This window comes from Oryctolagus cuniculus, chromosome 18, assembly GCF_964237555.1.
Source record: "Oryctolagus cuniculus chromosome 18, mOryCun1.1, whole genome shotgun sequence".
Classification (NCBI taxonomy): domain Eukaryota; kingdom Metazoa; phylum Chordata; class Mammalia; order Lagomorpha; family Leporidae; genus Oryctolagus; species Oryctolagus cuniculus.
The window spans coordinates 68,539,434-68,551,443 of record NC_091449.1 but is presented as its reverse complement, the minus strand read 5'-3'; the positions used below and the strand labels follow the sequence as shown (position 1 = coordinate 68,551,443).

The window sequence follows — 12,010 nt, the reverse complement described above, 5'->3', positions numbered from 1 at the left end:
CCAAGGGCAAGCACGGCGGCCTCGGCCAGGTCAGGAAGGGCCTTGGGGACCCGGGAGGGCACGCATGGACAGCAGGGAGGCCCTGGAAGCGTCGGGGGAGGAAGGAAGCCACAGCCTGGGATGGGAGAGATGAGACCCCAGGGCCACTTTCCCACTCAGGAGCCGGTGGCCCCAGAAGAGCGGAAACGTGGCTGGCGCAGCTTCCCTCCCACTGCCCACTCCTGTGCCTGCAGCTGGGTGCTGCTCACCCCCGCGCCCCACTGTCCGCCCAGGTTGGCCCAGTCTCCTCTGGCAGCCCTCACTGGACAGGGTCTCCGAGGGGCTCTTCAGCACCCTGTGGGCCCCGGGCACTGGGCTTTGGTGGGGGAGGGGCCCCTGCTGCCCCCACCCCTCCTCTGACAGCTCACTTCTTCCGGCTCTGTTGGTGGGGGCTGCCAAGCCTCGGGAAGAGGTCAAGGCCCTGCAGTCACTTGTCGGAGGCGCGACCCCGCCCAGCCCCACGAGCGACAGCCCAGGGGGAGCCCCTGGGTCGGGGTGGACGCAGGCCACACAGGCAGAGCTGTCTGTGAAAACACTGGGCATATATTTGAAGAGGAGTTGGCTGTGGTTTACAGTGCGACCCCCGAGCCCTGCTCCACCCCACGGCGAGGCCAGCAGCACCTTCTAGAAGACGGTTTGCACCCGACCTGGTTTCTTAGAAAATGGCAAAATAAAGACTTTTGACATACACATTGCACTCAAGGTAAGGACTACAAAAGAGGACCAGACAAACCATGGAGCTCTGACACCTACGAAGACCAGGAGGCCGCCCCGCCCCTGCGTTGGACACGAAACCCAACGGGACGTGGGCGCCGGGCAGCCCCGTCAGTGCAGGGGACGCCACCCTGAGGGCTGCTGGGACCTCGGGGCCGCCGCCAGCCCCCTGACGCAGCCTGCCTGGGGCCTCCCTCCTGGACCCCGTCTCCCCTCCCCCAGGTTAAAAAAATAAACAAAAATCCCAGCACCCAAGGAAGCCTGTATTCACATTACGACACGAAAATAGCACCAGGACTTGGAGCACAGTTGCTGGCCCTCAAGCTGAGAGCCCTGCGCGGGGGAGGGCTGCCGCCCGAGCTCTCGCCCCGGCCTCCCCAGGTCACGGGGTGCTGGACACAGGCAGCAGGGGCAGCGGCCACACAGCCCTGCGGTCAGAGGGAGGAGCCTGGCTCTTGGGGACCAGATGGCTCAGAAATGGCCCTCTGGGCACACGGCACTGCCCTCGTGACCTCCGGCCGTGCGGCACCAGCAGCCCCGGCGGCGCGTCGGCCGCCCTACGGTACTTCCCTGCTCGGGGCGGCGTCCTGTGCAGTCCCTGCAAGGCTGGGCTCTGCAGCATATGGGGTCGGGGTCCAGGGGCTGGGGGCGGGGCGAGCCGCTCTCTCTCGGCGTACTTGGTACCCAGAGAACTGCTGTGTGGCCTGAGAGGGGCCGCGGCGGGCCCACCTCTCACCAACAGCCTCGTGGAGGCACCACGTTCACAGCCTGCACGCCCGCCCCTGCGCGTCTGCGGGATGCGGCAGGTGCATCGGCGCAGACGTGTGGCCACACGGAGAAGCTTCCGGGAGACGCGGCTACGGCCGGCGCCCCAGGCACGTGCCTGTTACTCGCAAGTGTCCCTCTTTAAAGGGATCTTGAAACTTGTTATCCTCTGCCCGAAGAGCTGGCTGAGCAGGTCACTCTGCGACTCGGCGGTGCGGTGGTCGCGGGGCCCGGGGGGCTCAGCCCTGTGGACAGCTCTGCCCCTCTTTAGGGGCCTGGCCTTCCCTGGCACGTGGCCGGGCTCCCCCTTCAGCCTGTCCGAGGGCTGCGGCCTCCCCTTGCCGCCCTGGCTGCCCGGTCTGGGCTGCACCGGGAGCACGCGGCTGGGGACGGCCTGCTTTCGAGGGGCCCTGCCGCCAGCGCCTCTGCCTGCGCCTTCACTCCTGGTCGGCCCCGGCGCCTGGCTCTTCCTCTTCTCACTGCTCTCTGCCTTCTCCCCACAACCTGAGCTCCCCCGGGCCCCCTCTGTGCAGCCTCTAGGTTGGGCGGGGGCGGGCTTGTCTGGGGCAGGGATGCGGCCAGGGCTGTCCGGCTTGGCTGGTGTGGTGGCCGTCTCGCTTTGCAGCTGCCCGCTGGCCGGCTGGGGCTGGCTCCCGCCCCCGGTCTTGGTGCCTGGGCGAGGGCCCCCACTGCCCTGGGAGCTGGGGCCCAGCCTGGCTTTCGGGGAGGGGAGCTTCAACCTGCCCTCTGTGCCCTGGGCTGGTTCTCGGGGCGCCGGGACCCCCGCGGCCTTCCTCGGGTGCCCTGGGAACCCGGGCCCTGTGCTGGGGGTGGACATCACTGGCCTGTCCTTGGGTGCACTGTGGCAGCCTCCAGACTTGGTGGCACTGCCCTTATGGGAGGGCCTCCCCACGGCCCTCTCCGGCGCAGTGAGGCCCGTGGACGCCTGCTTCTCCTTCTGGGGCACGGAGAGACCTCCTGGGGAGTGCCCAGGGGCACACCCGCCATGGGGACCCAGGGTGCTGTGTTTCCCTGAGAAGCCGCGAGGAGCCCTTCTTCGCTCCAGGTCCTGCAGGGGCCCCGGGCCTCCGGGGGAAGCCTCACCCTCAGGCCCCTCCAGGGCTCTGTCTGGCTCCAGGCCACCTCCGCTGTCCACCGGGACCCCGGGGAAAGGAGGCAGGGGCTCTGCGGGCGTCCCCTCGGTGCTGCCCGGAGCCTGGGCTGGGAGGGCCCCCTCGCTCGCGGCGGGACGGCCCGGGGAGGGGGCCCGGTCCTCGCCCTCGGGCCCGGGCCCCCTGCGCCGTTTGCGGGACGGCGAGGCCTCGGGCACTCCCGGGCGCCTCACGCGGCGCACGGCGAAGGGCTGCTGGCCGCGCCGCAGGTGCTTGTCCATGTGGCGCTCGAACTGTTCCTTCTTGGCGAAGGTGTAGTTGCAGGCGCTGCAGACGAAGGACCGCTTGATGACGTGCAGCACGTCGGCGCACAGCTCGCAGGTGTAGAGCGGCGTGTGCGGGGGCTCCGCGGCCCCCGGCTCCCCGTGCGCCCCGCCCAGGTGCGCGCGCAGCTCGCGCGGCTCGCGGTAGACGCGCGGGCATCTCGGGCACAGGTAGACGCGCTGCGGGCTGTGCACCGCCAGGTGGCGCTGCAGCTTGAAGGGCTTGGGGAAGCGCTTCCCGCAGTGGTGGCAGTCGCGGGAGGGGTCCCTGCAGTGCTCGTGCACCGACTCCACCGGCAGGGGCGGCCCGCGGCCCGGGCAGGGCGGGCAGGGCGCGGGCGGCGGGCCGGGGGCCGTGCCGGCGGAGCCGTCGGCGCGCACGCGGGGCCGAGACCTCTCCCTGCCGCCGGGCCCCTCTCGCGCCGGCGGCTCTGCGGCGCTGTGGCCCGCCTGGCCCGCCGCGCGCTCGCCCTCGTGGGGCCCGTGGAGGAGGCGCGGGCCGGCTCTGCGCGCCCGGCCCTGGCGAGCGAAGCGCACGGCGTGCTCTCGCAGGTGCTCGTTGTACATCCAGACGCCGGCCACCTCCTTCAGGCACATCCCGCAGGCCCACGGCCCGGCCCGGCCCTGCACGTGCTTCTCCTGCAGGTGCTCGCGGAGCAGCTGGCGCGAGCCGAACCTGCGCTCCACGCACATGTAGCAGGTGGGGGGCGGCGCGGCGCTGTGGGCCAGCCGGTGCAGGTCCAGCGCGCGCAGGCCGTGGAAGCGCTGGAAGCACACTCTGCACTTGTGCGAGGCCCGCTTGCCCTTGGCCGGCGGCTCCCCGCCTGCCGCCCTTCCTGCCCCCGAGGCCTCCGCAGGGGTCCCCTTGCCGGTCGTCTCCGGGGCGAGCTCTGTGAGGCTCAGGCTCCGGGGACCCGCGGCGTCCTCACAGGGCCCCTGGAAGCACAGGTCTTGCATCTCAAACTTGGTGCAGAACACATCGACGTCCAGGGCCTGCAGCCGGGGTGGGGGCCGGCCGGCAGTCCCAGGAGGCCCCGCCTCGCAGTGCTCCCTCTCCAGGCTGGGGGGCTCGGGGCTCGAGGCTCCGGGGTCAGAGGACACCTCCCCAGGAGCGGCCTGCGGCTCCGGGCCGCGCCAGGCCACTGGGACCATGTGCAGCTCGGGGATGGCTTCCGAGCCGTCGTCCGTGTAGCCGTCGCCCTTGTCGGGCTCCAGGGCCCACAGGCTGAGGCCAGGGGCCCAGGACTCAATGCTGGGTGGCTGGCCGCTGAGGAAGCCGTCCAGGAGGAAGGGCCCGGGCAGCCCTGGGGTCTCGTCGTCCCATGGGTCCTCGTGGGAGAGGCAGAGGGAGCCGGAGTCGCTGAGGTCCGTGGGCAGGCTGGCGCACGGCGGTGTGGCGCCTGCTCCCGTGGCGCTGCTGGGCTCCGGCCAGGGCAGGCGCTTGGGCTTCTCGCCGCGCTTGCCGTACACGCGGCGGTTCTTCTTCCGAGTCCAGCGGCCGCCCACCGGGAAGAGCCGAGCGAAGGACTGGTCGTCGTCCTCGTCACACAGGCCCCGAGGGGCCCCGGGACTCAGCTGGGCGGCGCCCTCCGGCCCCTCTGGCCCACCCTGAGCTTCTGAGCTGTCCAGGAGGCCCTGGAGGCAGCTGCTGCCCGGAGTCTCGGGAGGGCTGTGGGGGGCCGAAGCAGGCTGGAGGCTGTCCCCAGGGCCACCGTCCTCTGTGGGCCCGGTCCTGACGGCCTGCAGGGGCTCTGGGCAGGCCCCCGGCGCCCTGGTCTCTCTCGGTCCCCTGAGGCCCCTTGCGGAGGCTCCCTTCGGCCCGGACAGTTGTTGGCGAGGGGAGGCCCCCTCCAGCCTCCCCGCACGGCTTCTCCCACCACCTGGCGGCTTCTGGACCCTTGCCTCCTCCACACATGGGGCCCCCGGGCCTGTCTCTGCCACGTCCCCTGTCACCCTGGGCCCCACGTCAGCCTCTCGCCGTTCCTCTGGGGAGAGACAGAGGCCTGGAGTGGCCACATCCTTGGCACTGGCGGTGGGCGGACTCGGGGCGCGCCTGTGTGAAGCCGGCGCGGCCGAGACGGCAGGAGCGCTGGCGCCCCGGAGCCTCCTCCGGCTCAGCCGCCCCACCGTCCTCTTTGACGCGCCCTGGCAGCTGGTGGGGGAGCCCCTGGGCTCCTGGCCCCGCCCCCGGCCTTCCCTTGGCTCCGCCTGCCTGGGCTGCCCCTTGTCCCCCTCCAGCTGGTCTGGCCTCTTGGGCTTTGGGGCCAGAGCCCCCGAATGCACCTCTTGTTCGGTCAGGGCTCGGGGCTGCAGCTGCGGGTTGGAGGGAGGGCCTGGTGTCTTGAGACCCCCGGAGCCTCTCCTGGCTGGCTGCGAGCTCCCAGGACCCAGGGCGTTCTCAGGAGCGGGGGAGCGCGGGCCGGGAGCTGGCCCGGCTGTGTGGCTTGGGTCGGCCTCTGGGTGGCGGAGTCTCTCCTTGCCGGGAGTGTTGCGGCTCTTTCTCCCCGGCGGCCGGCCTGCCTGGGCTGTGGACGCTCCAGGCTGAGCAAGGGCCGCTGGGCTGGGCTGGGAGGCAGCTCCCTGGAGCAGCCCATGCTTCCTGGCTCTGTGCCGGCTCAGACCAGGCCCCGAGCGGAAGGTGGCAGAGCAGGTGGAGCAGGTCACAGCCCCCGCATCTGGGGCTCGGCACCCACTCTGGCTGCTCTCCGTGGGCTTGGGCTTCCTCTTAAAACCGCGAGGCCTCTGTCTGCAGTCTTGGGGACTGATGGGCGCCCCCTGGGGTGCCTGGTGGGGGACCTTCCTGTGGCTCTGGGGGGTGTCGGGCTTACAGGAGGCCCTCAACACCTCTGTGACGCCCAAACGCGCAGCCTCAGGTGGGCCCTGGCCCTCTCTGCCAGCCCCCGCCTCACCCTCCTGGCAGGTGTGGGAGGCGGGCCCTGCAGCTCCCAGCGTGCAGGAGGCATCGTGCGGGGGCCCTGTGGAGGAGCCTGTGGGTGTCCCGTCAGGACTGGGGTGGGGCGGGGCTCCTCTGCAGTGGGCCCCTGGCAGCCTGGCTGTGTCTGTCTCGTGGTTGGTGGGAAGGCTGGACAGGCCAGCAGCCTGGAGGGGCAGTCCTGGGGAGATGGCGCCCCCTGGGGGAGGAGGGGTGGCGGAGGTAGGAGACCCCCCCAGCCTCTCTTTTCTGGACTTCTCCAGCGTTCGCAGCGTGCTGCCTTCGGGGCTGCCTCCACCGCGGGCAGGGCTTGAGTCACTGGAGAGGCCGGGCTGGCCCGTGGGAGGGTCTCCAGGGCGGCTGCTGTGCTCCAGGGGGGGGTCGCAGAGACTTGTCGCCAGAGCAGGGGGAGCTTCTGGGGCTGTGGGGGCTTGGATGCAGCTGGCCCCTGCTGGAGGTGCCTGGGCAGAGCAGGCTGGCAGGTGCTGGGGGCTGCTCAGCTCACCGCTGGCCCCTGGGTGCTCCTGAGCCAGGTCCCGGGCAGGGGGTGCTGGGCTCTCGATGGTCTGCAGCTGCTGCGTGCTGAGGCCTGGGCTGGCCACCTGCCCCTGCGTTCCATCATCAGGCCTGTTCTGGGTGTGTGCCACTGACAGGACTGGCACCGAGGGGTCTCCAGCAGGGGAGGTGGGGCTCGGGATGGGCCACAGCTCCTCCCAGGGGCCGGTGACTGCCCTGCCTCCCTCAGGCACCACCCCGGCTGGCCTGGCCAGTGCTGCTCCAGGGCCGGCATGGCCAGTGGTGAGGTTAGCTGGCCTCTCTGGGATCCCCCAGTGACCTGACGGCTGCTGGCTGGGATGTCCACCTTCCTCCGGCCCCAGCTGGCCCTCCAGGGTGGGGCTTGCGGCCACAACTCCACCTTCCACGCTGTCGCCTCCTTGCTCAGAGAACTTCCCGCCAGGCTGGCCGCTGGGGCTGGCAGGGGGCGGCCTCCGTGACCTCCAGACACAGTCCCTGCCTTCAGCTGCCTCAGGCCCCTGGAGCTGGGCGTCACGGAAGGGGCTGGAGGCTGGGGTCCGGGACCCCTCAGCAGGGGTGACGCTGTGTACACTGGCAGGGCTTGGCGCAGGGACAAACTGAGCCTCTCTATCCTCAAGGGCAGTGGTCAGGGAGGGCCCGGCCGTTGCAGATGCGTTACCCTCCAAGCCAGGCCCCTCTGCCATGGTGGGCAGCAGCCTGGTGTCCTTGGGTCCTTGGATTCTGCCTGCCGGGTGTTCCTGGGAGGCATCGGTGTGACTGGTGCCAGGAGGCGAGATGGCGTCCAAAGCCCTGCCATCATGACGTGCCAGGTTAGGGGCTAGGTGGGCAGAGGGCCTGCCGTCGGCCAGCTGGGGCTCTGGAGAGCGGCCTGGTCCGGGCAGCGGCCGCGGGCTGTTGCCATTCTCCTGTGTCCTTGTGCTCTTTGCATTTTGGGGCAAAAGTTCATGGCAGGGGCTCCGCTGTGCCGAGCTCCCAGCATCCAGCAGGGGCTCCCGCTGCTCCCCGGGGTCAGGCAAACAGGCCTCGGGGGCGACCCCACAGTCCACTTCCACATTGGAGGCTCTGGCTCTGTGCTGCAAACTGAGGTCTCTGTGGGGCCCGGGGGCAAGGCCGGCATGGATGGGGGCTGGGGGGGACCACTCTCGGGGGCTCCCGCGAGCCCCTTCCCCGGAGGCCGAGGGTGCACTGGAATCCCCAGGGCCCATGCCCTCAAGGGGCGACCCGGCCTGGCAGGGGGGCTGCTCAGGGTCTGAGCGCCTGGCGGCTCTGGGGTCACCCGGGGCCCTGTGTGGGCCTCGGCCCCGCTGCAGCTCACTTTCCAGCTCCGTGACCAGGCGCTTGATCTCCAGCTCGTCCGCCGACACGCTGCTCCTCTTCCCTGGCACCGGGCACAGCCTGGGGGCTGCCGAGCCTTCACGGGGACACTTCTGACCGAGGGTCTTTCCCCGGGAGAGCTCAGGAGAATGGACGTGCAGGCTGGGGGCCCCCTCCTCCAGCAGCAGGAGCGGGTGGCACAGCGGCTCCGCTGGTTGCTTCTTTGGGGGCGGGTCCTGGCTGGCAGACAGGTGGTCGTTGAGTGGCGGGGCGTCGAATCCGTCCAGGGGCAGCTCCAAAAAGAGGGATGTGGACTCCAAGGTCAGTGGTGATTCAGCGGTCCTGGGGTCCACGACGCCCATGTAAGGTGGATCCCCCTGCGGTTTGGGCTCCAGGGCACTGGCGTCTGAGATGTCCTGGCAGAGGGCGTCGGCCACCGAGGGCCTGGGACACAGGTCTGCCGGGAAGCAGCCGGCCAGGTCCGTGGCTCCGAGGAGCAGCTCACTGGCTAGGCTACTGCAGGGCAAGGACCCCGCGGGGCGCCCATTCAGGGCTCGGTCGCAGTCCAGGTTAGAGTCCTTCAAAACGGAGACGCTGGGTGTGGGGCCCTGGGGGGCACCCCGCGCTGCCGCGCTCCGGCTGGACCCCGGTGGTTTGGGGCTGCTGCTAGTCCAGGGCTGCTCTGGGTGTGGGAGCCCGGGGCTCGTGCCAGGGCTTGCGAACGAGCTGGACCCCTCTCCGCAGCCTGCGCTGTCAGGGGGTAGCCCTTGGGCGACTTCAGGCTTCCCGGCCTCTCGGGGGACGCCCGGGGAGGGGACCTTCTGCTCTGAGGTCTTGGGGTCGGTGGGGACCTGCGGGGGACGGTGGGGAAGCCCAGGAGCTTCTTCCGTGTCTTGGTTTTGCGCCGGGCCCCGAGCCGCGGGACTGCCGCTGGGGCCTGGGCGTGGCTGCTCCGGGCTGGGGGTGCCCCCCTCCTTCCCGCCCTCTGTCAAGTCCTTCCTCTTCGGGCCGCGCCGCCACCGCCGGCCTCTGAGGCCAGGGCCTCTCAGGGGGCGCTCGTCGTCCTCGGACTCCGAGGCGCAGCCGCGCTCCCGGGACCGGCCGCCCGGCGCCTGCCGCTTGTTCTTCTGCTGCACGATCTTGTGGATGAGCTCCTTGTTCCAGGCGCCGCCCCGGGCCTTCCGCTGCCTGGAGCCCCTCCTGGGGGGCAGTCGGAGGCGCCTGGAGCTCCTGGTCTCGGCTCTGGGGACCCGGCTGTCGGGATCTGCGTGGCCCTTGGGGGCCTGAGTCCTGAGGTCCCGGGGGTGAGGGGGCGGCCGTTTAGCTCTGTGGCTCTTCCTCCTTGGCCTCTGGCGGGTGGCCCCTGCGTGCCTGCCCGGCCCCTTGGAGGTGCTGGCCGTGTCCAGCTCCTTCCGGAACAGGTGAAGCCGCTTGCCCCTCCGCTGCTGCCTGACCAGGCTGCTGGCATCTGCCTCCGAGGGCGCCAGGCCTAGGGAGCGGGTTTTGGGCCTGCTTTGGGCCGAGCAGGCCCTGTCCCCCGGGCAAGGAGCACGGGGCTCCGGCGGGGCGCCTGTGGCTGGGGGCAGGGGCTGGGCTCTGTTCTCTGGAGCTGCCCCCACCCGGGTTTTGGGGGCAAGCCCAGCGCCGGCTCCCCTGGGGCCCGAAGGCTCCTCATCCGCAAAGACATCGATGAAGCTGCTGTCGATCTCGGGGGTGTCTGACTGGTACTCCATGCCGTTGAGCGCCTCGGTGATGAGGCTGTCCAGCTTGGCCTCGTCCTCCATGTCCAGCTCTGGGCCAGGAAGGGGGAAGGGGGCGGCGGTCAGGCTGGGCAAGAAGCTGGTCCTCAGGGGGTCGTCTCTGCTGTCGGCCTGCACTTCCGCAGCTAACAGGAAGGGGATGGCCTTGGCGTGCTGGAGCAGGCCTGTGTGCACGTCAGCAGGCGCCTTGGGGGCGCCACTGGGTGCGGCGAGCCCGGGGGGCAGCTGGGGACTGTCCTTGGCCCTCGCCAGGGGGAGGCCGCAGAACTGTCGGTGTGCCAGGAAGGCCGCCAGGCTGCTGTAGTTTCGGTCGCACTGCCTGCAGGTGAGTAGCACGTCCAGCTGGTCCAGACTGGCGCTGCTGAGGGGGAAGTGGTGGGCGGGGTATGGGGGCGGCTCCTGGGGGAAGGGGGCCTCCCCCAGGCACTCAAAGGGGCCCTCGGCCCCCAGCCTGTCTGCAGGGAAGGCGAAGGCCTTGGCTGGCTCAGGCTGGTAGTGGGTGGGGAGGGCCTGGGAGGGCTCCGGCGACAGGAAGGGGCTGCCGGCCTCCTGGGGGTGGGAGTGGGGGTGGAAGAAGGCCGAGGGCCCCAGGGCCCCAGGGAGCTGGCCCTCCTCCGAGCTGGGGTTGGCTGGGCTGCTGGACGGCGGCGACAGGGAGGAGCAGGTGCTGCTGCCGGCTGTGTGGGTGGCCGGCGAGGGCAGCGGGGACTCGGCGGGAGAGGCGCCCACCACCCTGGGCGGGGGCAGGCTGGGGGTCCCACAGGGGGAGGCCTGGGGCTGAGCCCCCCCGAAGAACAGGGGCTGGGCCACCGGGTCCTTCAGCCCGTTGTAGGCAAACAGCCCCGGGGGGCCGCCTGCCGGCTTCTCCCCGGGCCCGGGCGTTTTGCTAGCAGCACCCGGTGCGCCCTGGCTGCCCCCCTGCCACTCGGGCCCCGTCCCCGGGAACGGTGGCCGGCTCAGCACGTCCCTCTGGTGGGGGCTGGGCCTGGTGGTTGGGAGCACCTGGGGCCAGGGCATGGGGGGGCTCTGGGGAAGGCAGAGCCCCTGGCCTGGGCTGGGCTGGCCTTCGTAGAAGGTACTTCTGGCCGTGGCGGGGGGTGGCAGGGCGGGCGTGGGGTATGGGGCTGTGGCGGGTTCCCACAGCTGGGGCAGTCTGGCAGCTGGGGGTCCCGGGGTGGCCAGCTCACTGTCCAGGGGCCCCGGGCTAGTGCCCACCCTGCTGGCCCTGTATGCCTGCCCCGGGAAGTGCCCCTGGGGTGGAGGGTCCGGGGGCCTCCCAGGGCTCCCCAGTGCGTCATGGGCTGAAGCGGGTCTTTCGGGAAGCACTTTGGTCAGGCTCCTGTGCAAACTGTCGGGGAAGGGGCTTGGGGTCAAGTGAGCAGCACCAGATGGGGCGAGGACCCCACAGAGGTCACTGGGGGCATCAAGGCCCCCAGGCTGGCCAGGGTAGCAGGGCCGGGGCAGTGGAGCAGGCTGGCTGGGCGGCGGGTAGGCGGGGCCCGTGCCCACGGCCTCCTGCGGCCACACCCCAGGCGGCTGGTGGAAGGGGAACCCGGGAGCCCTGTCGCCGTACTCGTGCCTGGCTGTGTCCTCCGGGAAGGGGCACGGGAAGGGGACCAGCCCGGGGCTGTGGGGCCTGCTGCCTTCCGGAAAGGGCTCCCGCTCAGCGGCGGGGACCCTGAAGTTAGCACCTGGGAAGCTGTCGTCAGCAGCCGCAGGCCAGGGGTGGGGCCCACTGACCTGGAAGTCGGGGTAGGGGCCCGGCAGGCCGGGGCTGGCGCTGCGGCTCTGGGGGGCCCGCAGGGGCGGGGGCCCCGGGGCGGCGTCCGCTGAGGTAAAGTTGCTGGAGGTGAAGGCCAGGGCGTGCTCCTGGAAGCTCAGCTCCGCAGGGCCAGGCCTGGGGCCCGCGGGGGTCTCGTCCAGGCTGCAGGGCCGCGGGGGGCTGCTGTCCGCCCTGCCTGCTGGCAGCGCGCGAGCCTGGCAGGGGCCCCTCCCTGCTGGGGCTCGAGGGCCGCCCCCCTTCCCGAGGGGGCTGCCCAGGGCCTGGAGTCTGTGGGGCGGGCCCTTCGGCTGCAGCCCCTCGGGGGGCTCCCCAGCCTGAGCCCTTGTGCCCTGGCTGGTCCTGCCGGCCAGGGCGTGGTCCTCGTGGGGGGGCCTGACGGGGCGCCCCAGGCCGCTGGCGACTTGGCAGGGCAGCAGGTCTCTGGTCATGGCTGGGGGCGGTGCTCCTCGGGGCTGCTCCCCCGGCATGGCCCCGCCGTCCGGGTGCTAGGATGCAGTGGTCCGGGGGGGGCCCTGGGGAGGGCGCTGGGTGGCCATCCTCACCCCTCGGGGGCCCCACGAGAGCCTGGTCTCATGGTCGTGACGGGAGCCTGCAAGGAAAGGGCAGACGTGAGTGAGGAGCTGCACGGGCTGGGGCGGCCCCACACGGCGGGGGCTCCCGGGGCGGCCATGGCGTCCTGCAGCACGCGGAGCGGCCATGGCAGGAGCCCCTGCGCTCAGGGGAAGGGGCTG

At 71.5% G+C, this 12,010-nt stretch overlaps 1 protein-coding gene across 7 annotated transcripts in view; it reads right to left on the bottom strand.

The window, feature by feature from the left end:
- Window positions 1–560: 560 nt before the first annotated feature.
- The window catches only part of ZNF469 (zinc finger protein 469), a 211,679-nt gene continuing 200,229 nt past the window's right edge, over window positions 561–12,010 (bottom strand). For all 7 annotated transcript variants that reach the window (XM_070061896.1, XM_070061897.1, XM_070061899.1 and 4 more), the window contains one exon: window positions 561–11,868. In XM_070061896.1, coding sequence (XP_069917997.1) covers window positions 1,640–11,746 — 10,107 coding nt within the window. In that variant the 5' untranslated portion in view covers window positions 11,747–11,868 and the 3' untranslated portion in view covers window positions 561–1,639. The remainder of the gene's footprint in view (window positions 11,869–12,010) is intronic.